The sequence below is a fragment of the Cataglyphis hispanica genome, chromosome 7 (genome assembly GCF_021464435.1).
Source record: "Cataglyphis hispanica isolate Lineage 1 chromosome 7, ULB_Chis1_1.0, whole genome shotgun sequence".
Classification (NCBI taxonomy): domain Eukaryota; kingdom Metazoa; phylum Arthropoda; class Insecta; order Hymenoptera; family Formicidae; genus Cataglyphis; species Cataglyphis hispanica.
This window is the reverse complement of record NC_065960.1, coordinates 4,615,598-4,642,290: the sequence shown is the minus strand read 5'-3', so window position 1 is coordinate 4,642,290 and position 26,693 is coordinate 4,615,598. Positions and strand designations below refer to the sequence as shown.

The window sequence follows — 26,693 nt, the reverse complement described above, 5'->3', positions numbered from 1 at the left end:
ACTTTCGCCCCCAAGAATTCACGTCTGGTCAATTAGCTGTTTTTCAATCAATAGAATTAATGCAATTATCATCATTTATTCGGTTGCTAAGTGACATTGAAGTTTGTGATTTTTTTTTAACACTTGGAAAATTATTGTTGTAAAGAAAAATATATACGTTACATGGTTTTAATATAAAAGCAGTTTTATATATATATATATGTAGAAATAATTTCTTAAAAATAATGTATTCTTTGAATTTTGGGAATTGATTATATGTTTATTTGTTTTTCAAAAATAGACGATATAAAATTGATAATAAATTATATACTGAATTGGAATCAGAGTCTACTTGTTTATATTCACTTTCGCCTTGTCGGTGACTCCATCTGACCAGTGGTCGATCGAACTTTGCATTGCATTAATTTTATACAGGCGGAGCTTTTATTAAACCATATAATGATATTTAAACGAAGCGTAAATAATTTGTTAATTAATTTGACGAATAAAGGTCTGATTTAGCCGCTAAATGCGGCTTTATCGAAATTGATTCGCGTCCATCAATTTATAATCCTTTCCCCGCGCTGATTTAACAACACGATGACTAATCGACAAAACAATCTGCGATTCGCGATCGCGACTCTCACATCATGTACCACGTATGGGGCGAATGAGAGAGGCGAAAGACATGACGTCATCAGTTTTTGACGTCGTGATTATTCCCAGCTTTTCGCGATTAGCGAAATAGCGTGAGGGGTCGTGGACGTTTGATTGCTAAATTTCAACGCATTGGACTTTGTGCGATGGCTATTAATGACGTTGATAACAGAATGCTCTTGATAATCGATCGGGTTATAATCGTTCTATGAACCGCGATAGTAGCGATAGTAGCATTGAATATATATGCGTAAACAAGTATTATAACGATACATATTAATAAGAAGAGCATCGATGCTCTTTGATCGTTCATGTAAGCCGGAATTGAAGAAGACGATTAATAATTCTGAAGCACTTTACATATTTTACAAGCTAAGATTAAAATAAAATTTGGAGAGACAAATGAGATGTTTAATTAAACTGCGTCGAAAGATTGACTTTAAGTTTAATAAGGATTTTATGCAATGATAAGATATATATATATATATATATATATATATATATATACATATATGAATTAATTAATTATACAATTAATTTGATTATTGTTGTTTCGTGTAATTAATAACGAATAATTGCGATGAATTGTCAGCATTCGGACTTTTGCCAACGAGAATATTTTCTTGCAACGAAGGAACGAAGTGAGAAATTTAAACTTCGTGAAAACATCACGCAAACGATTCTAATAATAGCAGACGCGTTGTATCCAAATAGCACTTGTCAAATGTCACATTAATATGATTTGCATACCGAGAGCGTCGGATGGCATCTTGAAATAACATAAATAACCATTTTTCATTACTATAAAAGACTAGGATACAAACGACAATTGATAAAATAGGAAAAAAATTTTGACAAAATGGCTCATTAATTTTTTTTATAAATGTATATATCAAACAAAAACCGCGTGAAGCTACATGTCAAGTGTACATACATAAATACCATAAATAATTGTATATATATCGAGGCTATTTAATCGCTCGATTTAATCGAGTAATTAATCTCTATCGAAATATATGCGGTCGAGATACCCTTTCTCGTGATATCACATATTTATTTTATGAAGAATAAAATATTGGGTAGACCCCGGTCGCCACACTTTTCATTCGCGTATATATTTATTCGCACAGGAACGCGATACTTCGGCTCACGGACACGTGACACCGCGACGAAAATAGTGTGTATTTCCGAATGCGTCACCGGTTTGGTGAAAACAGGCATGTTTACCCGTCGACGCGTGTGCTTCATCCGCGATCAGCACGATCATATGTTTCTTCTCACTACTAGTGTCCTCGGTGATTTTGCGTGAGCCAGACAGCGATGTCAGCTGAACGCGAGATAGAAGCTTAAATCCGATGAGCCATCGTTTTTTTTCTTTTTCACACTCGCTTGTTATTTACATTATACGAACAGGTGAATAATATGGATTGTTAATCAATCGGCGAAAAAAACAGATATTAATGGAAAGATGACTGATCAAAAACTGGTACGCAATTTTTATGTCGGATAGTAATAACAAATATAGTTATATATATATATATATATATATATATATATATATATATATATATATATATATAGTAGCGCAATATGATGCTGCTCTATTAATATTTAAAATAATATAATTTAAGCTGTCAAAAAATTATCGCAATTATATAAATAAAATAAGAATTAAATTTTACATTAATTGTGCTTTTTATGCAAATAATGCTCGCTAATATGTAATACCAATATTTGTAGTTTTAAGAGACAAATGTTAATTGGCTCGAGAATCTGATAAATGTGACAGATCATTTGTTACTCGTAATCGTACACGTTTCCTGAAACATAACGTGCGTATTTAAATAATTTTCAATAAAAAGTTATTATTCTTCGAGTCTCACACGTGAATGCGTTCTCGAGCTAAGTGCACGTTGCTGCTGTTCAAGATTCCTCAAGCGGCTCTTGATTGCTCGTGCCATTTCGACATTGGCTTTTGCTCGCCGAACGAATCTGAATTTATGGAGATACCATTCAACGTAGGTTGTTTGCGATCGCAAGGTCGTCGCGATCGCCGATTGACTTGACTGGCGAGCAGGAATTCTCGACGGCCGCCTCTCGTAATGTAAGGACAAGATGTAAATAAAATGTGCGTGGTAATCGTGCACGCATTTCACCTAACAGCTTTAATAAAAAAAAAAAGAAAAAACACGCAAATATTTTACGGATAAACGGCGGAATTTGAAATGACGGCAAAAATGTCGATAACGCTGCGTCGTCGTGTGTCAGGAAGCTCACATGTGGAATTTCTTACATTTTTATTTCCGCCAATTCCGTGCTGTCGTATCGATCTCCAACTGCCTCGACATGTTGTGCGTGATCGAGTGATTTATTTTCGCATCTATATATAGACGCAGCGCCATGTGCCGATTTGCATAAGCGAACTGGATTTTCCTCATCGCGTACGATGCACCGCTCGTGCATGTGCATGCTTATATAAATGTGTGTGTACGCTGATATTATCTTGTTTAATATTAATACATAAACATAATACATAAGTTCATTGAATTTTCAATAATTTATATATCTCGAAAAGGATGAGGAGAAAATGGAAAATTGAAACGTCTTATTTTTACTGTATATATAAATAAATAAAATTATATATACATATATATATATATATATATATATATATATATATATAATGTGTACGTTTTTTGTAAAATTGATAATTAAGAAATTAATTTTTTTTAGTGTACATTATTCGATTTTCCTAAGATTTGGTGTTAGCTCTTTTAAGATCCGGTCGGAAATTTCACATGTTCAGCATACTTGGAGGTTCAGGAACATCGATGATCTGACAGTTTTTAGCGGCGTGATTTAAATCGCGAGAATTTGCCGACGCATCTAAACAAAAGTGGATTTGCGTATTGCGCAGACGAGTCGATTGATAAGAGCCACTCCGGCTTTACTGCTTGTTGTCGTCGCTGAGATGCCAAGAATCCGGTGATGCCCAGTTATCGTTTGAAAAACACTCGCTGGACCACCGCGGTCAGCATATTCGTCGATAAACCTCCCGGTCACGCATAATGCGAGCTTTCATACCGAGTATACGCCGGCAGATCACCTCGTACCGGTTATATCCGGTACGCCGATAACTCGACCCCGTTAAAGCGGTTCTCGCTTTTTTTTTTCTCCGCCGTTGTTGTCGTCATCGGATTTCTTCTTCATTTCGCCGCTCTGAGGCAATCGCTCCGGTCAATGTGCATTTCGAAATAATTTCTCTATCCTATTCTATTCCACTCGGATTATCTTTGCTTCGCGTATGTTTGCGTGACTTGTAATCTATCGAGAATTCGATAATTCAATATATTCATTAAATCATAATTTATTCAATTATACTTTATTTGTAAATTATGATTTATTAATCTTTGTGGAACTGAGGTGTTTGTGGCAATTAATTAAATTTTTAAATAATTTTTTTTTTTTGTAAGAGTCATTAATATAATTCATATAAATAGTTTTATTTTTTGGTTATTTGCAATCTAAATATATATATATATATATATATATATAACCAAAAATAAAACTATTATCTATATATATATATATATATATATATTTATATATTTATATATTTATATATTTATATATATAATATAGTTGAATTTATTATTATCTAGATATTATTATCTAGATATTAATTGTTATACACATATACATATGTACAAATATTGTACAAAATGAAGAGCCGACAATGAGATAGTATTTAACAATATTGAAATAGTCTGCTTTAGAGAGACATTGTAATAATTTAAATCATATACTTCATCATTAAAATCACAATTGTACATTATGTGCTTTCGCATATATTCGTATATCAAATCAGACTTTGTAACTTTGAAATATCGATAATTCAGTGCCAGCTAAGATTAGCAAGAAAGATAACTGAACAACGTTGTTTAGTGTTTTTTACATGCAAGATAAGGACAGAATAATTTGTTTATTTCGCGGAAGAAACGCATAACATTACATCAGATTTCACAAAAACAAACTTACTTTGTAGCGGAATAACGTTTTACTTATTCAATGCCAGTGGAATAACTTTTTATTTATTTAATAGAGGAATAAAAATTTTTTGTTTACCGATTATGTAAGCGCCTTATAGCGTCGACTTTAGTTCTTTAATAGGTTTTCAATTGGAATGTCATGCATATAACAAAAAATTAAGTTTTAAATTGTAAACGAGATGTTTCTTTTAGTAAAAAAAATTTTACTACGAAGTTACGTAACACATCAAGAATTATAGAACTTTATGTAAATTAAATACAAGAATTGATTTATGAAAGACGTTTTTACAGCGTAAAGTACTAAATAGATCGTTGCAATTAAATTCCTCTTGTTACATCATTTATGAGCTTCTAATCAATGTTTAGGATGCTGTTATACGATGTGTTTGGATTTGTAATAAATACCTCGCTAGAATAATTGAAACTTAATATCTAATCAATTAAATTGTCATTGTTAATATTATCATATGCTGAATCGATATATTTAGACATTAATATTATATGATTTTTATCAGTGACAGTTGCTTAATTTTCTATTCGGTGCATATGATAAGAGAAGCCTTGGTCACTATGCATTAGATTATTGTCCCTTTTTTTCCTTATGTTTAACAAAATTCCTCAAAAAATTATTTAATTATCTCGACTAAATCAATATCCACTATTGATATTTTTGGATAAATTATAATACTATACTATACTAATAATTTGTTAATTGAATATATTTATTCGTCTTCTGAAATCAATATTTAATTACTCGCGTCACATTTGGTGATTTTATCAATATTAATCAATGTTAAATGCTCTGCAATATGTATAGATATACTGAGCAAAATTACTGACAGTAATAATTAAATGCGCAATCACGCGCATCAGAAATGAATATATAAATGGCATTTAATTAACTCAATTCATATGTTTACGATTTATATAACAAGACAGTTCATATAGATATATAATTTTCGATATAAATTATAGCAAATATATGTAGAATTATTTGGACTAATTAATCGATGATATCTTGCATTTATACATAATGTAGCTAACATTAAATTTTTTGTGCTATAAAATGATTCATCAAATTGACACTGACTTTATATAATAACAATAAAACATGTAATTTAAAAAGATTTAATTAATTTTTTTATAAAAGAAATTTTATTGTGAAAATATGTTTATATTATATAATTGAAAGTTAATTAAATTTATTCTAAGAATAATAACATTTTTATAAAAAAAATACATACATGCATCATGCACAGAATTGTACGTCGTAAAATGTTGTGTTAAATGAATTTAAAATCTCTTTCTTAGAATTTACGCGCAACGTTCGTAAATATTTATAAATTATTCATGACTGTTTATAAAAGCGTCGCTGTACAGCTCGGCTCGAGAGATACGAAAATTGACCGGCAAACCGGCGAGTCGAAAAGTCGGGGGATCGAATCGTAGATAAGGTGGGGCTATCGTTATCGCGGCCGCAACAGGACGAAGAGAGAACCGTGGCTCGGCTCGGCGTGACGGACACGCGTGTTGCCTCACGTGTTGGGCGTAATGCATCGTGTTCTCGACACGTGATGCCTCGCCGTCGACTCGGCTCCGCTCGGCGCGGCGCGAAGTCTCCCTCCCGGTCGCGAAAGAAGAAACGCGACCGTCGCGGCTCCGTCGTTCGTAGTCGTCGCCTTGCCTGCCATTCGTGAGCACGCTTACAGCACACTTGGTCGGGAGGCATCTCCGAGTAGAGATCGAGCATTGAGTTTTAATAATCGTTTATTGCTCGCGTCATGTACTTTGAATAATTTTCTTATATAATTGATATAAGAATAATTTGAATCATTTATATATATATATCTTTAGTAAAAGGATAATATATATATCAATAAATTTATAAATAAATTTTTGAATGCGAGTAAATTTTCGCGATAATAATACGCGATAGTAACATTGATAATGTACAAAAAATGTAAGTTTTAAAATACGAGAGCGAGCATCATATCGTGAAATCAATTTGCACTGGATATTGCGTGTGGCGCACAACTATTGCTACAAACTTTAAAAGTGTTCGATATAATTATTCGATATAGTGTATGTTTGTGTAAACTGACCGAGAGAGATAAGAATTTGGAAACAAATTTTCCACGTGAGAAAGATCGCTCTTCGAAAGTGAATTCTTTCCAGCACAAAATAGAGAGCGAACTGACAGTTTTGTTTGCCCCGCAAACTTTGTGGGGGACAATTGGATAAGGAGATCTTTCTCTCTTCATTTTTCCATTGCTTTATCACTCAAGAATGGTCACGCATAGTATGGATAACATTCTGAACATGCAGTACTATCCGACAAATAGCCACATTGATATATCGGTGCACTCGCCGCCGCCGAGGAAGAGACGTTGTTTGAATAAAGAGGTGAATATATATTTCCGTCAGTTCGAAAGCGAGATTGATATCTCGCTTCTTCTTCTACGCATATGGAGAAAACGAGGAAGTTTTATAGCGACTTCGCGAAGTGCTCTAAAATGCTATCTCATTAAACGCACTCTTCCATACAATTTTTTTATCTGATCTGGAAACAATTTTTTTTTTTTTAAAATAAATTTTATATTTTATATTTAATCCCTGTAAAATTTTAATTACAAAATAATAAAGAGATATATCTTATATAATAAATTTAATTTAATATAATTAAAATAAATTTTTGTCCAGATAAGGACTGTTTTAAGATTAAAATTTTGACGATTAAAATTTTGACTATTTTTACATAAGACTGTCATATTGAAATTACTTAATACTCTTTTCATCTTGATTTGTATAGCTTCTATGTCATTCTGCTCTCATTGTCGACGTACGCATCGACCGTCTGCGTAATTTAGCATGAATGAGTCTCATGGAAAATGTTGCGCTGGCCGCGCGCCAGGAATGAGGATTACGTTACCGTTGTTTGAATGCTACGTGCTCGTAAATTAGCGCGAAACTCGAGGCGTCATTGTGACGTCGCTTTTGTCCGTTTGCTATTTTAATCGCATAATTGCGAGGCGCAATCCGAGCATTCCATTCACTCGCAAGGTTTTATGAATCCTAGTAAACATTCACATAGAAGTGAAGAGTAATTGCCTTTTGTTACGATTATCTCGAAGAATAAATTACGATTATCCGGAAGAATAATTGGTTGAAAGAGCGACGAATCAATTTTTAAAGCAGAATGTAAGATCTCAATGTATATAACTTGATGTTGAAGGAGGAGAAGGGGGAACTGTGATATAGATAATTATTTAAAAACATTTGATTTTGATTTAATTATTAAAAAAATTTTGATTTTATTACTTTAAAAATTTACAATACAAATGTGGAAATTTTGCATGAGCATAAAATTGTAAAACAATTGTCTGATGAATTTTTCAACAATTTTTTAAAAATTCAGTTTTGTGACTGTGAAAAATATAACGTATTCAATATACGTTTGTCTCTTAATTTATGTAAATAATTCTGAAAAGAAAATTGAAAAAGAACAGTTCTGTCGAAGGGTGATTAGCAATATTTTTTTTGTAAAATCACGTTGCTTTGTACCTGAGTGTTCGATGATATCTTTCCGCATATTCGCATGTGATGGACGGAGATTGCACATTTTGCCAAAAAACGGTTACCTAATTAAATGCGATACGTGCTTGGAGACCGTGATACGCGACACGTACAGATAATCGCGCTCCAACAATGGATCACGACGTGACCTTTGAAAATGATAACGTGTTTTAATCCGCGCGCGATAGCGTAATTGCGATCACTCTCATTCGTGATTTTGTTTTAAAATGTGTATGGCCAGAGTGATTGCTCAACGTAAGATTGATATTATTTTTACACACGATTCTAATATCTTAAAGATTAGTAAATTGTAAAGATTTATTTGATCGATATTGTAAATTCTTCTCAGTTGATTTATCACATTCTTATCACATCCCGATTATTGATTAAATAAAAAGTCAAGTATATATTTATGCAAATTTTTTTATCAAAATTACTTGACATAAGGATACCTTGCATTTTTTTAATATTTGATGGAATATATTTATATATGTGACTTTAAATATACTTTAGTATTACAAAGAAGCTGATAATGCGATTTTTTTAAATAGATTTAACTATCTTGTGTATACTTTTGAATTTTATTTATTATTCAATAATGTGTTTTTTAAATCTTAGTGATATAGTTAATACATCGCAAAGAGCGATCGTGTTAATTCTAAAGTGCTGTAGCGTCTGACAAGTAATTGAATTATTTGTCCATTTCTGTGTTGCAGCAAGATCCAATGTCACACAGGATCATTGAGAAGCGTAGAAGAGATCGCATGAACAATTGTCTGGCTGATCTTAGTAGACTCATACCGGCAGAATATTTGAAGAAGGGTCGAGGCAGAGTCGAAAAGACGGAGATCATCGAGATGGCGATCCGTCACATGAAGCATCTTCAAGGCCTCCGACAAGGTGAGTTTAATCGATTCAACCACAACCTCTTCCGAGTAAAATCATCTCGGGGAACGGAAATGTTACGCAACGCGCATTCTATTTTCGCAATTTAGAGCAGCCAGTCACTCCGTAGATCGCGCAAATAATAATATTTGCAGACCGCGAATTGTAAATGCGTGTTGTTCTTGACGACGACGTCGCGTCAATTACGTTGCGGTGGCAATCTTTAATAATGATATTTTTTTTTTTATTTTAGATACCAAGCACTCGTCCGTGACATCGGTGCACACGCATCCCGAGGACAGCGTGGACAGCGTGTCCCATTCGACCGCCGCGTCCACCGCAGCGGAACACTACAGGTTGGGATTTCAGGAGTGTCTGAACGAGACCATGCACTTCCTCGAGGAGGTCGAGGGATTTTTCGGGAGAGATACTCTCTGCGTACAACTCTACAATCACTTGCAGCAGCACTGCGATAAGATCTTAGCCAGTACGTATTCCTATATTCGATTTTCGAAAGATATCATCGTTTAAAATTCTTCACTTTGAAAAGTACTTTAATCTTTTCTCATCCGTTATAACATAATTTCGAATAGAGGAGAACTTTTAAGTTTTTCATAATCAAAATAGTTTTATTCATTAGTATGAAGAATTGTTTATGAACCTAAGCATTTCATCTATTTTCAGCATTTCCGTATAATAGATAGAGTTGTACGCTTGCTTCAGATGATCGAGTAAGTTTTCCGCATCCCGAGCTGCCGACGACGAATGGCGCGATGAACGGCGCCGGCTACGCTCACGCGAGTATCGCGATGATGTGCCAGCCCAACGGCGGTCACTCGGATCACGGCTCGAGTTCGGGCGTGAGCTCGTTCGGTGACTCGGAGCGTCCGTTGCTACGATCGGTGATCGTGCCGCCGCCGACGATCGTGAGTGACGACAGCAATCACAGCACTCATTCGCACAGCACGCCATCCGGGACCGGCGCCGTCACTTGTCGGCCGACCAATTATAAGTTCAAGAGCTCGATTAAGCAGAGGTTCTCGGCCGAGAGGATCAAGTCATGCTCGTCGCCAGTGTCGAATGGCGTCGGTCTGGACAAGCCGACGTCCTCGTCGTCGCACGGGGTGCCGATCTTCGCGCTACACGACGCCGGTTCTTTCTATGTACCACTGACAGTCGAGGCGTCCATGATCAAGCCTTACCTAAGCTTCATCCCGGATACCGGACCCGATATCGTTCTCCATCCTGTCACGATATCGGTCAATTTTAATCACTTGTCGCCGCCTGCGTGGTCGCAACAGCACAGTCCCATTCACCAGCATCAGACATAAGAGAGAAGCGAAATAAAACGGTTTGTCATTTGATTACTAGTGTCTATCATAGACGAGGGACGTATTCCCAGTTCTTTATCGATTTCTGATGTCGATCCTTGACGGATTATACCGCTATTTTAAAGCGATTACAAAAATTCGGGCGAGTTCTTGAATAATATCATCAAACATCGCGATAAAACTGAGAGCGATCATGAGGCCGTCCGTAGCGCTTGCGAGAATCACGAGCAACCTCGTAATTGCTCTAATTTATTAGTCGCAATACCCGATAGACGGAATAGAGCGATCTATATACGTTACAATTTACTGACATAATTAATAAATTTGCTAAATCTCGTTATATTAAACTTTGAAAAATCTTATAAATTTCTGACATTAGTCACGCGCGATGTATTAAATATATTTGCAGAAACAATTAACACGTTCAGCTGGACTGATTTTAGAGACTTTCCGTTTACGCCATGTGGATCGCATGTGCGCTTGGCATTATCGAGATTAATTCTTATAGTCTGCTTATAATATTTTGTATCGTGTATAGATTGCCTGTTTGGTGTACGTTGCGTGACGCTGAAATCGAAGATGTTTGTAACATTTACCGAGGCTGTGGGTCCTTTTAGCATTTATGAGAGGAAGCGAGAGAGAGCGTGAGAGAATGAATGAGAGAGAGCGAGAGAGCGTGTTAAGAGTTTGTACATAGGTAGAGTATTAAGAATAGAAAGCCCAAGTCGTTTTGGCTTTGATGTGTCTTTCTTCGTTGTTAATCTGTATAATTCAGACACCCGTTTTCCTTCTTCCCTGACGGATATTTCATCTCGTTCCTCCTTTCGCTCCATTTATTCTCCTTCTTCGATTTGCTTATTTTCCATTTTGTCAGTTCGACAAACCTTTCGCGTATGCCGTGTTCTCTTAGTCAAGAATCAGTATGAATCGGTATGTACTGTAAGAATTATGTGATAAAAATTTAGAAGTATATTAAATATTGAATTGATTGCCGTTATTCTGCTACTGTTGCCTCGGTCATTCTGAGCCTTGCCTTTGCCTCGTCACGTGGTTATATGCTGCAAATTCAAGATGGCAGAAACTTCCGGAGCGATTTTGAAATAATCACGCAGAGCGAAAAATAATAAATTTGATTATTGTTTTGATTATGATATTCTCGTTATCTTTCCATTTCTTACAGTACTTATTACGTATATCGAATCTTACTCAATTGTACATTGACTATTCGGAGAGAGACACATGTCGTGTTTCAAAGTCAGGTATCCGGTTGGTATCAAGTTGGGATACGGAAACAAATTTATTTTTTATGTAACATGTGGAAAAATTTATTTCTGTTGGGTTAACATAGCAAATGCATGACAAATAGATAAATGTTATCAACCTGACAGATTCATGCAGAAGCGATAAGCGCTTGTTTCGAAATCCCGACGAATTGATCCGAATGTAGATCGACAGTTTTCCATATTCGAGATGTAAGTTAGCATAAAAGTGCCTATGTATATCGATTCATAAATTTCTTACTTACATATGTGATTTGCCGTATGTAGTAAGAAAAAGTTTCATCACTCTTTTCTTTTCCGTGATTAATAATTCTGTGTCATGTTCGATTACGAGAGGATTGAGTCTGCTCGACGCCCCGCCAAAGAAAAACGGGCCTCAGCAATTAAAGACTGACCAAGAGCTGCATTATACTAAAAATTCTTGTAAGAGAGATCACTTGCATTAAATATATTTGTACATACCATGTGTCTATAGTTGTAACTTTAACAAAGAATTTATGCGGAATAAATTATATTTACCATATATAGAAAATAGCCTCCTTTTAGCATCGATTATTTTTTTTTTTTATGTCATACCTGTATACACACACACTTCCCTTGCTTTTACATTTGAATTACAATCGAAGTGAAATAGAAGGAAGCTATCTTACTTCTCGTAATTCCAGTTGCGATAGGATTAATAACAATTATCGCGAAATTATGAGGAGATACGTAATATAATCAGGGAAAAAATAAAGAGACCACTAGAGAATGCAATTAAAGATTTTTTTATTACATCAACATAATACTGGCTAAGGGTCAAAACAATATCATAGAACGCGTCTATGGTCAGCGGGAGGGTAGAGCGCCGAGATTAACGTGGGCGACTCGCGACGGATGTCTCATCCTCTCCAAGGAGGCGATCTTACTTCCTCCGCTCTTCAGAGAGGGGAGGTAACCGGCGACTCGTTGACAACGAAGGTGGATAGTATATAGTCCCTAATGATCCCTAACTACAGATAAGTATCTTATAAGTATAATAAAAACTAATCGCGCGCACAGCGAGGCAAACAAATCTCGGAATAAATCAGCCTTAATGAAACCCTTCGAAAAGAATCGATCGAGTGAAGTCTTGCTGGGACGCGCGAGCCAGCGGTGCTCGCCTCGTCGTCGTCGCTGCGGCGTAAATATTCGTTGCGGCGTTCCGCGATACATCATCGATGAGATATATCCGACAGACAGGGGAAGGCGATGCAGCCGCTGCCTCGCTTCTTCTTCCCTCCCGCTGAACGAGAACGAGAGAAGATACCAGGCGTGGCTATCCTCGCGATACCTCGTTTGTTGTTGTATGCCGGATGTTGCATCATCAATTGAAAAACCTAACTACACAGAGTCCAAGGGAACTGAGTACCTGGTAATATCGGACACATATCGTCAATATCAAGTAATTAATGATAAACGCGGTAAAACGCGGGGCGACGCGTCCCCCTAGCATATGTGAGGCGTGCGCGGGGCGTGGGTGAACTGAATGTGCAGGTTTGGATAGATGCGCGGGTTCAACACTACCGGGTAATGTAACGGGGGTAAGCACAACATCTTATGACTTTTGGTATTAGTCGACGAGTAGTATGAGTCGAGCATAGGGGCAGCCACCGCAGTGGCATGCTGCGTCCTGACGGTGGGACCCCGCTGCGCGGGGACGCCTGCTGACACGGGGCACCAGCCGGCGGACTCTGAGCTTCCGAGGAAGCTTGATGGTTACTTTTTCTTCTGGGCTTTCTCCGCGGCCTTTGTTACCTTGCCCTGGGTGTCTTTGAATGTGACGCTCTGAGAAAAATAGTACAACATTCTCATTTTGCGACGTTAATGTCATGGAACAATCGGCATTCTGTAGCATAGAAATCAATTTAGAGAAGAAAACAATTCTATTTTTATAAATGTAATGAGATATAATATTTTAAAAAAGAATAAAATTTATTAGAAAGAATGGAGTGTTTCTTATTTGTAAGGAAAATTTGTGAAATTTAAGTTTTTATTACGATAATTTATATATAGAAAATTATTATGTATTTTTTTTTTTTTAACTTAATCAAATTGTATTTTTAAAATAAATAGATAGAGATTTTTCATATTTTATTATGGTAAATGCATAAAATAAGATTTGCGTAACGATTTGGGATTGATTGACTCAAAATTGAAAATAATTTTTATAAGCGACTAAGAGTAGAATAAATTATTAAATAATAAATTATATAATTATATAATCCGTAAGAAATTACAATTTCATAAACAAATTTAGTTCAGTCACATCATACCTCCCTCTCTCCCCGTGCAAAATAATTCTGTAATTATATAATGCGAATAAATAATAATAATTCGAATTACACAATATATTAGGATTATATAATTTAATAATTTTATAATTATATAATGCGAAAAAATTATATAATTCGAATTATAATAATTTATTACTATTATACAATTTAATAATTATATAATTATATAATTCGAATAAATTATATAATTTGAAAGATCTTACAATTTCGTAAACAGACTTGATCCAGATGTTGTTATATGTTTCATGTACTCTCTTTGCAAGATAACTTATCATACCTTGATAACACCCACGGCGACGGTTTGACGCATGTCGCGGACTGCAAAACGACCCAGGGGTGGAAACTCCTGGAAGGCCTCGACGCACATCGGCTTCGTCGGCTGTAGCATCACGATGGCCGCGTCGCCACTTTTGATGCTCTTCGGGTTCTCCTCAGTGGTCTTGCCGGTACGACGATCGCATTTCTCCTTAATCTCGGCGAACTTGCACGCGATATGAGCTGTATGGCAATCGAGGACCGGTGTGTATCCGTTGCTGATTTGTCCTGGGTGATTAAGTACGATCACCTGAGCAGTAAAGTCGGCGGCACCGCGTGGCGGCTGATTCTTGGAGTCGCCGGCCACGTAGCCGCGCCTCAACTCCTTCACGGAGATGTTCTTCACGTTGAAACCGACGTTATCGCCGGGCAGGGCCTCCGTCAGTGCCTCGTGATGCATCTCGACGGATTTTACTTCAGTAGTGAGAGCCGCCGGCGCGAACGTAACCAGCATACCTTAAAATTGCAGATGAGTTTGCTTAAGATTTTACATTGATCAATTTTTAAAATTGTTGAAAAGAGAAAGATAATTATATTCAATAAAAAAATTATTTTTTTTTTTTAATATAGCCGGGCGTATTCACCAGGTTTCAGGATACCGGTTTCCACCCGGCCAACAGGCACGGTTCCGATACCGCCGATCTTGTAGACATCCTGAAGTGGCAACCGCAGTGCCTTGTCAGTGGGTCTGGAGGGCGGCAGGATGGCATCGAGGGCCTCGATGAGCGTCTTGCCATCGGCGTTACCGTCCTTGCGCTCCACCTTCCAGCCCTTGTACCAGGGAGTTTTCGGGGAGGGCTCGAGCATATTGTCGCCGTGCCAGCCAGAGATGGGCACGAAGGCGACCGAGGCGGTATTGTAACCAATCTTCTTGATGTACGACGATACCTCCTTCTTGATCTCCTCGAAACGGGTCTCCGAATACGGTGGATCAGTCATGTCCATCTTGTTGACACCGACTATCAGCTGTTTCACGCCCAGCGTGAAAGCGAGCAGCGCGTGCTCGCGAGTCTGCCCGTTCTTCGAGATTCCGGCCTCGAACTCGCCGATACCGGCGGCGACGATCAGCACCGCGCAGTCCGCCTGGCTGGTCCCGGTGATCATATTTTTGATGAAATCACGATGACCGGGCGCGTCGATGATGGTAACATAGTACTTGGCCGTCTCGAACTTCCACAGGGCGATATCGATGGTGATACCGCGCTCGCGCTCCGCTTTGAGCTTGTCCAGCACCCAGGCGTACTTAAAGGAGCCCTTACCCATCTCCTGCGCCTCCTTCTCGAACTTCTCGATCGTTCGCTTATCGATACCGCCGCATTTGTAGATCAGGTGACCGGTCGTTGTTGACTTGCCGGAGTCCACATGGCCGATCACCACGATGTTTATATGGATCTTCTCCTTGCCCATGTTGTCGAGGTTCTAGTTACCTGCGATGACAAATCGTTGAAAATTCAGATCAGATAAGATATTGATTGAGCGACAGGCAGAAAAAAATGATGTATCGATTTCAATATAACATTGCATATTCTTCCCTTCTTCACTGTAGAACACGACGCAATATCTGTATATAAACTAGTGTCTCCGTTGTTAAATCGGTTGTACATTATAGACTCAAGGGAGACCCTTGTAAGCCAATGTTGAACCTCTACGTATAGTTTGGTTATAGACAAGTCTAAAAATGTTGTTTTATAAATAAGCAGCTTTCCATCGACTGCTTGTTTAAGCAGTGTATAGAATGGTAATTTAAATATTAATATTTTAGACATAATAATAGTTTCTCATACGATGTAAAGACGTGTAAGCTACACAAATATTATAATTAGTAGCTTCGTAAAAAAATTAAATGCAGTTTGGAGGCATAGATATTCATTAATACATTGTATGCAGGAAACGAGAATTATCTCGTTTGAACTTGCATACAAAATCATATATCAGAATAATTTTTAATAATCTATCTAGACAAATATATTTTGCGCAACTAGGAGATTGTATTCAATACTATATCTTCGACAAATGTATAATACAATTGCGTTTTGTAATATTAATTTTTTTTATATTTATCTTTAAATGCAACGCGATAAAAGCGCACAACGCGTTGATCGGACATTAAAGAGGCAATAAATATTGACGCGCGACAGGACAGAGGACCTTTCACAAGCTATAAAGGGTATTGATTCGTTTCAAGGAGAGACCCACGCAGGGCTCGTGAACTTTCTCTCTCTCTCTCTCTCTCTCTCTCTTTTGACGTACGTGTATAAATATATGAGTGATATCGGATCGAGTGTGCGCGGTTATTTCCCGCCGAGGTGATTGCGATTTGCCGCGTAAAAAGATGGAAGAACGGTTTAATCACTTAATTATGCCGATTTGAATGAATTTAATTAGAGAGCTAACTCGACTGTTCCAATGAACTTATCAAATCGGATCGTATCGCGCGGCCCAGGTAATCCATCCCGTGACTCTGCATTTTAGATCAATAAAGGGTGTATGATACTGCCCTAGCAAAATCTCGGCCTACGTACGTAGGGTGCGGTGCTTTAAGGGGTGTTTTAAAAGTTGCCTGTTTTTTTTTTTCCAATGACATTAAAGGCTAGATATTAAGCGGATGAATATTGGATTCACATCTCATAAGGAGGAATTTAGATTTTGATATGAAAAACATAATTAAAAATGATTATTTAACTAATATTTTTCAAAAAATTCGAAAATTGAATACTTAAATAAATAATTATTGAATATATTTTTAAAAATAGCTTTTGGGTGAGAGATTTTTTATAATCTTGAAAAATTTTCGGTTTCAATAAAGAAAAAAAAATATTCAAGAATGCAAATAAATAATTATCTGCATTCTTGAATATTTTTTTTTCTTTATTGAAACCGAAAATTTTTCTAATGTTTAAATTATATTCTCATTAAATATGTTTTTATCGAGGTCGTTGTAGATTTTAAAATTCAACTAAATTTGTATCGCAAACCGATATATTAACTGACGTATATAAGACAAAAAAAATAGATTAGACTGAAATTAGACAATACATGCTAATTGTTTAATTTTAAATTATTTTCTTATAAAATTTTTTAATAAAGAAATATAATTTAGAGAATACATTCCGTTTTCAATTTTTATTTTTAAAAACATTTTTTTATAACCGATGTCGGTACGAGTGTCTCTGAGAGATACGTCTAGAGAATCGGTATCTCGCAATTAGTTTGCACCTCTTCATTTACGCACGACGCGTTGCAAGTCGCGTCTGTCCATAGCCGGCCTGCCTCTTCTAATAATAGTTATAGCCTCACGTAGGCGGCCATTTCTCAAAGGCGATTACTCGATCTAAAGCATCACGTTCGCGATGTCACCGCATCAGGAATCCTATCGAGAGACCATCATTCCTAAGAGCGTTTTCTCACGATTCTTTGCTCTTATGAACGATTGTGTGCAGTCGGACATTTCGCTCGGATATATTCCTTCCCAGATGGATGCGTTTCGGAAAGAATACATGCATTACGGATACGATGTGCATCACAATGCGATTACGACACATCGCGCAACAATTTCGGGACCATCGTCGGCGAATCGGTACCACTTACCTCGATCGAACTGTCACCCGGAATCGATCGATCGCGACGACGCACACACTCGGATTCGCACCAAGCTTCCACACCCCGGGGGATAATCGCGTAATCCTGGGAAGAATTTCGGACGGGGAAAAATTCGCGTAGAGCACACAACCGTCGATTATTTAATACGAACGTAACGATCGCGTAATGGCCGGCCTTTCCTGTCGTCGCGTTATCAGACTCGCGCCGTTCAGAGGAAACCCTTTACCTGTCCGCTCGGAGAGAAACCTCCAGCTCGTGAACGTGCGACGAGCTTACGAGATGCGACGAGTTGAGGGCGGATTCGCCCGAGGAGCGGCGCGCCGGCTCCAATCGATACTCCCTGGCTGGCTGGTTGGTTGGCTGACGCTTGCCGGCTTGAGCTTGCACGCAGCAGGACCGATCGAAGTCTCTCTCTCTCTTGAGAATATTATCTCGATCGAGGAGATAATTAATCGCCGTCGTTTAGCACGATTTACTCACCCGGGGACGTCGCGATGTCGACGGATCTCCGCTTCGAAAATCACCGCTTCGACGTGCTTTCCGCGTCGGTCTTGCCGCGCACAAAAGCTCGAGGAGCACGAAGGAGAGAAAGAGAGAGAGAGAGAGATTGAGGGAGGGTGAGAGAAAGAGGGTGGGTGACTGGGAGAAAGAGAAAGAGAGAAGGCTCGACCCGGGGTGGATGAACAAACGACCGACATGCCATCTAAACGCGTTTGCGGCGCTTGCGCTCGCACGCGTTATCGCGTTGCGGTCCTTCCCGATTGGTCCCCGGCTGGTCGGCGAGCGTCTATTTTCCTCCTCGGCGATGACAAAAGAACGACTTGGTCGTCGTGGCCGACGCTCGCTCGCTCTCGGTGCATTCCGCTCTGATGCGCACGCTCGCATGTTCGTTCTCCGCAGGCCCGTCTCCTTTCCTGAGAACATGTTTTTCAATGCGACTAATCCGCGAAGAAAACGGCGATGTCGCCAAGCGCTGGATAATTGAATAACGAGATCGTCGTCGATGTGTCTTGCGCGTTTTATCGCAATTTTTATTGATCTTTCGCTTGCATTTTACGTCTATCGTTGAGGCAGCAGGGACGTTGCATTTCGGAGTCTTTGAGTCGGCGAGAAATCCGAGAAAGCGATAAATTTTTTAATTTTGTACATTTTTTTGAATATAAGTAAATACATATTACTTATTATTATTCTTTATTATTCTTTATTATTATTCTTGAATAATAACTATAAGAAGGCAACGAAAGATGCTGCTTTTCACGATCACAAAAATTCTTTTTATTTACTTTTATTTATTTAAATATTAATTTTAAATAAATAAATATTTAATAATAAAATATTTATTTTTATAATTTAAATATTTATTTAAATATTGTAAGTTGAAGGAACACAAGTGAATAGATACAGGTTCGAAGATTGTAAATATCTAGCGGGTATAACTACTGGCTGACCATATCCGATTTTTATCACTGTGAATTTTTTCACGACTTTTTCACTTTATTCTCTTTATGTAAAAATATAATTTTTACTGATTTCCTTACAAAAATTATATGCATTATACAGTAACAAGAAGACTCACTATATAGAAACTCACTTTAATAGAAAGTATTTAATTCAAATTCTCGAAGATGTCGGCTATGTCACGTGCTCGCTACGATCATAAATAGAATCGAGCAGCCGTTCCAAAGTCATTGTGACGGAGGTCAGTGCTACTTCCAAAGATCGCGAAGAAAATTAACTTTGACGTGCGTCGTAACGTAATTTAAGATTCTCTAGAGTCAATTCAGTTAAGTAACCTGATAATTCCTTCGAGAGAATTTTGGCGCTCGCGACGATGTCACTTTACGACTCAGAGATGGAGAAATATAGTGATTCTGAAGAGGTCAGTGACAAAATCATCTACAGCGGCAAATCGTCTTTGAATGTGTCGTCTTTGAATGTATTTTGCAATTAAACGAATGAAAGTCATTTCCTTTACTGTTGATATAAAGATTTTTGCTCGAGATGCTTTAGCAAATGATGACCATTCTACGTGTCTGATTATTGAAGGAATGACTGAACATGATTACTGGCTATTGAATTACGTTATTTGGTTTTTATTTTTACTTAGAATTTTTTTTTATTTCTTTAGTTACGCGAATACGTACATATATTACCTCTTTATTGAATTTTTTTTCTAGTTAAATTGCTTTTTGTTGATAAAACTCTTATATCGACAAAATATATATTCAAGAAGCAAAGAGTGACTAACTATTATATTTTTCATTATTTCGCGTGGGCGTTTACTTCCGAGTTGTTTTAATGATTCACTTTTCGTTCATTGCGGATAACTCGAGATTGTCGAAGGAAAACCTCGTAAAATAGATTTAAAAGCGACGATTAGTCGTCAGAAATTCCGGATTCGTGACGAACGCGACTGAAAATAACCCAATCGTCGGCCAAAAATAACTGACAGAGAAAGAATGACAGAGACGCTCGCGCGTCGCGATTTCCGCGATTGGGTTGCCGACTTATTCGTTATTCTAACATTTAAACATTTTCTAACAACTTTTTGACGTATCGTCGATATTTTGATCGGCCCCAGATGTGTTGAAAAGAAAAAGCGAAACGTCAAACTCGAGACGGATCGAGATGATCGAGATGATTTACGGCGAAATACGTATTTCAAATTGGAATTTTCAACAAGCCAGAAATATAAACAAGATTTTGCGAATTTGACAACTCATGGATACTTCCTGGTTTCCGCTTTTAGCCGAGCGCGCATACATGTTATCGGTGCACTTAATACATGTTCTACTTTATCCAGGTCAATCGTTACGTCAAGACAACCTGCTTTCTTTAATCTTTTGTGTAGCGACAAGACACTCATGAGTTTCTTACGTAGTGTTATTTTTATTTATAATTAAATTATTATAGAATTTTATACATATATTTTCTATACGCGTATGTAATAAATAAATAGTTTTACGTCAGAAATATTTATAATATGATAAACATGGCGAATGTTCAACGAGAGTGATCAGAATTGATAGAAATTTTCTTTTACATTTAATTTTGTGAAAATTACTGAAATTATTTTTCAGAGAGTCTCTGAAACTCTCAAATTGTCAAATATCGTGCTTTGAACTATGAAAAAGAAAAACGTAGCTTCCAACGAGGTCATTTAACCAAGGCTAGAAAATAAAGAATTGACTCTTTCTATGTGTTCTTGATGATCCAATTTATATTTATAATTTTTATCTTACAAGTTTCTTTTGGCGGTCAATGTTTTAAGAAAAATATATATCTATTTTTTTTATTTCAAATAGTTTGAAAGCTTGCGATGCGATAAAGCGACACTATCTTTTTCGATATACACATAATTTATTTACCTTCGAAGCAATTATTTTATGTTTGCTATTGAGTATTAATTCCAAGAAATTTTTTTTCTTTAATATATTAAAATCATTTGTTTCCAGAAAAATCAATTATATTAAAATAAAAAAAAAAAAAAAATAAATAAATAAAAATAGATGAATCGCACGAATATCAGTTGTGACTAATAAAACATGAGTGCCAAATATCTCGAGTTTGTGACGGGGTAAAGATTCGAATACCAACACCCACGTGTCGTTGACATCGGTCAATGGCGCGTGCATTCACGTTGAATGCACGTGCGAATGTTTCACGCATGGCCTTTCGATGTGTCATATGTCTGATTGTCTAAAAAACGCAAGTTTTTTTTTTAATTAAATTATATTATAGATTTTTTAGTTCTAGTAGTTATTCCGCAGATGAAATAGTGAGGCGCTACATAATCTTAAATTACTGTATCGCTATGTTAGATATCTAGCTAATTCAGGAAATAGCTTGATGTCATCCGTGCGACTTTATGACTTTCATTTGGCCCGGGTTACATTAGTTCGTCAACGCGGATTCGCCTAATTATTCCGAAATTTGGCGCAGCGTGCCAAAAACAAGTTACATATCTTATTGGGGAAATATCGCTTCCATGTGATGGCTTTGAATGCCTATCATATAATAGCATCGTATTTAAATTTAGATGTCGTTGATCATGATGTCCAAAAGGGGGAGTGAACGATTCCATATATAAAACGTTATTATTAATATCCTCATAAGAGAAATAATAAGCTGTAGATTTATAGCAACTTCCTGAGGCAAATAGGAAGATTTAAGTGTGCTTTGCAGCAGGGAAAATTCTTCCAAAGTTTATCTTTTTGCTATATTTATAAAGATACTTTGCAGTTTCATTGAGAGATATCACCACCGTAAACTCCAGCGTCCTATTTCCGTTATGCCGTACGAAGCTCGTCTCTTGCTTATTTATAGCACGCACGTGGCCGACTTCTGATTTCGTACGTTGTCTTAGGTTAGTCGTATAGCGTTATTCCAGCAGATTTTGTTTTACTGTACCTTTGATACGAGCTTTGTTCACAAAGAGAAGAAAAGAATTCACTACACGGGGTCATTGGCACATCGCGACGATCATTGGTCGGATAATTTATAGAATTCTCTGGCGCGATGATCGTTATATGTCTGGTCACCCTGTAATTTTTCACAGCGTCTTTAAAATTCTCCGGATCTAAATTTGTCTCAAAAATTTCACGATCGATCCTTTTCATTCGATTCTACGATAATAAAATTAAAGAATTGAAAGAAATTGTTAATTTATCTTAATATTTTGATGCTAAAATTTTTAAGGAAGTAACTTTGAGAAGGAAGAAAAGAAAATTTTATCACGAGTGCGCCTTTTCGGACTCTGTACTATAGTAAGGACAGAATGACGTATTCATTTGTTGATGCGACAAATCTAATTTCAGAATGCGTTTCCTGAACGCTGAGAATGCGACGTCATAAAACGTCAACTTGTTGCGGCTCCTTTTATGACCAGCTGTTCGGCGATGTTTGCGCGCAGTTAACGTTTCTCACGAAACGAATAAAAAGATCGATCTGCGTAATGAGTTAAATTTCTCGAGACCTACGTAACGAATAATATCGCAGAAATTGTGGGCTGTGATTATTATCAATCATAATATTTTAAATTATAACTTCTTTCTTTTTGTACATCTCAGTTACGTACATTTTTACAACTCTTATTTTATATATTAATTATATAATAATAAAACAAAATAATTGAAACGTTTAGCTGTAATACATATCCTGCCAAATAAAAAACGGAGTTTGTCGTGATAACGAAATAGCAGCGACTTTAATAAACATTATGTAAAGCAGCGTAGAGTCACGCATGGAGGGATTGATGGGGGAGGGGGGGATGGGTAGCGCAAACTTATTCGATCCTTGCAAATGAAGAATTTGGAAGACCATCTATGCCCTGATTTATGCTCGTCCGAACGCCGCAGTATATTGTCAACTTGTCAGTGACAAATTGTCGTCCGCTTCCTCGATGGTTAATTTGGGAAATCAAATTCACGCCGTGCCGTCAAATACGCGTCAAATACTCGTTGCACATCTCACGTCTCCTTGCCAGATGTACTCAGGTGTCTTGAATAATCAAATGCGATTGTCACGTGTGTGAAGATTAATTTCGATAAACGATGATTAAAAAAGGCGTAGTAATTATTCACGTGACTTGGAATAATTATTCAAAGTTGTTATAAACAATAAAAAAATGCAGATTAATTGAGATTATATTAATAAAATAAAATAAATCTGAATGTCAAAATGCCAGACAGCCAAGTCTTCAACGGTTAGCGAACTAAATTTATAGCAGTGAACGCGAATTGATATTCTCTGGAAATGTTAGGATCTGTTTCTTGCAAATATACCGTATCATGCATTTATCGGATAAACAAACGAGAGGAGCGAGAGAGAAATTTGCTTGCGAATTAATTCCCGAAAGCAGAACATGAATGAATCTGCGGGCCAGCTGGGGCGCGCAATTGAAGAATTATCACTTCCGGAGCGCGCAGGGTCGTCTGGCAGCCAATCAAGAGTCCGGGAATCGGCTCGGAAATGCGGCAAATATTTCGGCCCGAGCCGAAATATCGAAAAGTGGGAGCCTCTTGGTACCGTCGGTTTCTTATAAAAAGAGACGTCCAACGTCGCGACGTCGTATTCGCGTCGACGATCGTGAGCAAAAACGTCATACTCGATATCGAAAGGTGAAGCTACGGTGTCGTTCCGAAACTTATTATTTAGATAAAATACTTCTTCTTTTCTTAAAAAGGTTGGTTTGTAAAACGTTGTTGGATTAAAATTGTGAGGCTACAATGTCTTCGGCGATGTATGTAAGTATTGGTGAAGTTTTTCAGTTACGCACACTAGAACTATAGAATTATAGAAAAACATTCATTAATAACAGTGTCTTGAAACGTAAAAATTGAATGAAAAGTTTTCTTGAAAGAAATTCTTAGATAAATTAAATATTAATATAAAAATATATATCATATTAAAAATAAAAGACGAATAAGAATTATAAAAATAAATGGATACTGTACAGAAATTTTTTTTTCAATAAACTTTTTTGTCTGCATGGTTATTAATATAACGTTTTAAAAGATTATAATATTTAACAAATGAGAAAAATGCAATTCAGAAACAAAATGTAACATTTGTCTTAAAAGAGTGACCATATTTTAGATTTAGAGTTTTTTTTCCTAAAGTGACAAGATAGCTAAAATTCAATTTTTGAAACGGATAAATAGGAAGATATGATTACGAATGAATGTAACTACAGATATGACCGTGAAAATTTGACAAGATGCCACTGAGATATCTTTTATGGTCAGGGTCAATCCATATATTCAAATTGGCAGAATACCAAAAAATTCCTGGCTTATTAGGCGTCGAATGACTTAACTCATTGACGTCTGCGTAATTTAATATGCAGTTTTCCTTTCCCAAATGACTTTAAATTTCAAACACTTCCAAGGAATTTAAAATTAAATTTCTGTTTTTTTTTTTTTTTTTTTTAATGTCATATTGCATAGAATTGTTCTTTACGCGAACAATTTGAATTAATGTATTAAATCGGCTAAAAATAACGAATTAAAAATACATATGTCTTTGTATCACTTTTGAAGGAATCCTTGGGTGCTAAGGTTGCTATGTTCAATCAATATGCCAACAAACATAAAGATAAGCAGAGCAAAAATCCATTTACGTCTGGCATAAACATTGAAAAACCAAAATTCTCCAAAGAGGAATACGGCAGGTACTTGTTTAGTTAGATTTGTCATTTAATGAAAATTCTGTTTTTTTTTAACGATATATAATTCCATCAATAATAATATTAATAATTCCATCAATAATAATAAATTTCCAAATTAATCGTAATATTATTATTGTTCTGGTTCAGACCAGAAGCAGGTTCCTTATCAGATCTGCGCGGTCGCAAGGCGAATGCCCATATACTGAAGGAAATTTTGGAGCTTTGTGAAATTATTAGTCATGAAGGCACACCCTGCCGGGATAATCCCGACATAATTGCTATCACATTTGGTGATATCTTCAATATTTATACGAATATTAGCAGTAAATGCGTAGGCTTGTTATTGAGAGCGAGGAAGCAAAAGTATTTAGAATTCGAAGGCGAATGCCTTTTCCAGGTAAATAAAGGCTTGAAAGTGAATAATATTTTTATATTTAAATAGATTTTTTTAAATTTAATTATTTATAAATGTATCATCAAAGATTAAACTTGTTAAAAATTGATAATTAATGTGTTATACCGTTAATTTTATTTTTATAACGTTGTATTATATAACATAAATTCGATCTTTTTTCGCAGAGAAGAGACGACGACGTGCCGATATTTTTAGTTAAACCCATCGAAGAAATTCGTGAAGAATATAATCAACGACTTCAAGAAATCCGGAAGGATTTACTCGACAGTTAATGTAAATAATGACAAATTAATAATTATATAATAATTATCATCTAATTATATATAAATCTAAATATAAAAAATTTCTATTTTCTAATTCTATTAATATTATCTATCTTCGAAAGCAACATTCTCGCAGCCTATATATTATAGTAATACAAATGACCATTATATAATATGTGATTTGTTGTATTCGTCTCTTGGGCTTTGTATGTTAAGATGAATGCCTGCAAATCGATGTAAATATTCCACATGTAGTGCAAATGAGATATGTTAATGCGACAGTAAAGTGATCAGTACGATTAATAATACAATTTTTATGGAACACTTTTTTGAGTCATCTTTGTATAAATATAGGGCGTAATAAATAATTAATATATCTTACATATTTTTTTACTTCATCTCTTTCACGATTTTTTATCATTATATTACCCTAATATGTATTTCTCTTTTCAAGCTAAACAATTTTAAAAGAAGGAGCAGAGGAGGAGAAGAGGGGAAGACGTGCGAAGCAAAGAGCAGGTAATCGCATAATTTATATTTGTATATACAGTCACTTTACAACGCGCACTTTGTTACACAGTGTATAGCTCGATTACTTTAGGGTCAGCGAACGCCAGGTGTGTGATCTCGGTAAAGACGATATCAAAGTAAAAAAGAAACTAATTAATAAGAGGGGCGCCTTGTGCGACGTACATTTCTGTCGCGCGAAAAAGACGATGGCGCTGTGAAAGGGGTATTTAATGTCCGTCCGAGCGGAAGCTTCTCGATAAGCTTCTCCTTAATATGAGATGCCAGGACAGACCGAAGCCTCGTATTTTCACCGCGTATTTAGCGCCAGTTAATGCAAGTTGCTTGAGTCGTTC

General features: G+C 36.4%; 3 protein-coding genes across 9 annotated transcripts in view; 2 read left to right on the top strand and 1 right to left on the bottom strand.

Moving 5' to 3' along the window:
* LOC126851142 (transcription factor cwo-like) overlaps positions 1 to 12,277 on the top strand; it is a 33,385-nt gene extending 21,108 nt beyond the window's left edge. For 2 of the 4 annotated variants that reach the window (XM_050594798.1, XM_050594797.1), the window contains exons 3-5: positions 8,975 to 9,158; positions 9,397 to 9,630; positions 9,867 to 12,277. In XM_050594798.1, coding sequence (XP_050450755.1) covers positions 8,975 to 9,158; positions 9,397 to 9,630; positions 9,867 to 10,474 — 1,026 coding nt within the window. In that variant the 3' untranslated portion in view covers positions 10,475 to 12,277. Of the gene's footprint in view, positions 1 to 1,933; positions 2,123 to 6,358; positions 7,089 to 8,974; positions 9,159 to 9,396; positions 9,631 to 9,866 lie in introns of those variants that run through there. The other 2 variants (XM_050594800.1, XM_050594799.1) reach the window with 2 other exon arrangements.
* Positions 12,278 to 12,505: 228 nt separating this feature from the next.
* On the bottom strand, positions 12,506 to 18,635 carry LOC126851137 (elongation factor 1-alpha). 3 transcript variants are annotated; one of them, XM_050594787.1, is made up of 4 exons: positions 18,465 to 18,635; positions 14,969 to 15,811; positions 14,347 to 14,840; positions 12,506 to 13,560 (listed from the first exon to the last, which is right to left on the bottom strand). In XM_050594787.1, the coding sequence occupies exons 2-4, from the start codon at positions 15,789 to 15,791 to the stop codon at positions 13,492 to 13,494; spliced, it is 1,386 nt and encodes a 461-aa protein (XP_050450744.1). In that variant the 5' UTR covers positions 15,792 to 15,811; positions 18,465 to 18,635; the 3' UTR covers positions 12,506 to 13,491. The 3 variants fall into 3 exon arrangements, with proteins under 3 accessions (XP_050450744.1, XP_050450745.1, XP_050450746.1); XM_050594788.1 differs by lacking the exon at positions 18,465 to 18,635 and adding an exon at positions 18,211 to 18,458; XM_050594789.1 differs by lacking the exon at positions 18,465 to 18,635 and adding an exon at positions 17,973 to 18,204.
* Positions 18,636 to 19,673: 1,038 nt separating this feature from the next.
* Positions 19,674 to 26,211, top strand: LOC126851162 (actin-binding Rho-activating protein-like). Of its 2 annotated transcripts, none has more exons than XM_050594833.1 (4): positions 19,674 to 19,863; positions 25,025 to 25,155; positions 25,300 to 25,549; positions 25,732 to 26,211. In XM_050594833.1, the coding sequence occupies exons 1-4, from the start codon at positions 19,816 to 19,818 to the stop codon at positions 25,837 to 25,839; spliced, it is 537 nt and encodes a 178-aa protein (XP_050450790.1). In that variant the 5' UTR covers positions 19,674 to 19,815; the 3' UTR covers positions 25,840 to 26,211. The 2 variants fall into 2 exon arrangements, with proteins under 2 accessions (XP_050450790.1, XP_050450791.1); XM_050594834.1 differs by lacking the exon at positions 19,674 to 19,863 and adding an exon at positions 23,906 to 24,229.
* The last annotated feature ends 482 nt before the right edge of the window (positions 26,212 to 26,693 follow it).

What these genes read in the sequence shown, in the direction of transcription:
- LOC126851162 (XM_050594833.1), top strand. Translation starts at nt 19,816, where the DNA reads ATGTCACTTTACGACTCAGAGATGGAGAAATATAGTGATTCTGAAGAG. An exon ending in AATATAGTGATTCTGAAGAG is followed by an intron (nt 19,864 to 25,024) that starts GTCAGTGACAAA and finishes TCACTTTTGAAG; the next exon opens with GAATCCTTGGGTGCTAAGGT. An exon ending in AAGGCGAATGCCTTTTCCAG is followed by an intron (nt 25,550 to 25,731) that starts GTAAATAAAGGC and finishes CTTTTTTCGCAG; the next exon opens with AGAAGAGACGACGACGTGCC.
- LOC126851137 (XM_050594787.1), bottom strand. Translation starts at nt 15,791, where the DNA reads ATGGGCAAGGAGAAGATCCATATAAACATCGTGGTGATCGGCCATGTG. An exon ending in AACCGGTATCCTGAAACCTG is followed by an intron (nt 14,841 to 14,968) that starts GTGAATACGCCC and finishes TGCAATTTTAAG; the next exon opens with GTATGCTGGTTACGTTCGCG. An exon ending in TCGCCGTGGGTGTTATCAAG is followed by an intron (nt 13,561 to 14,346) that starts GTATGATAAGTT and finishes TATTTTTCTCAG; the next exon opens with AGCGTCACATTCAAAGACAC.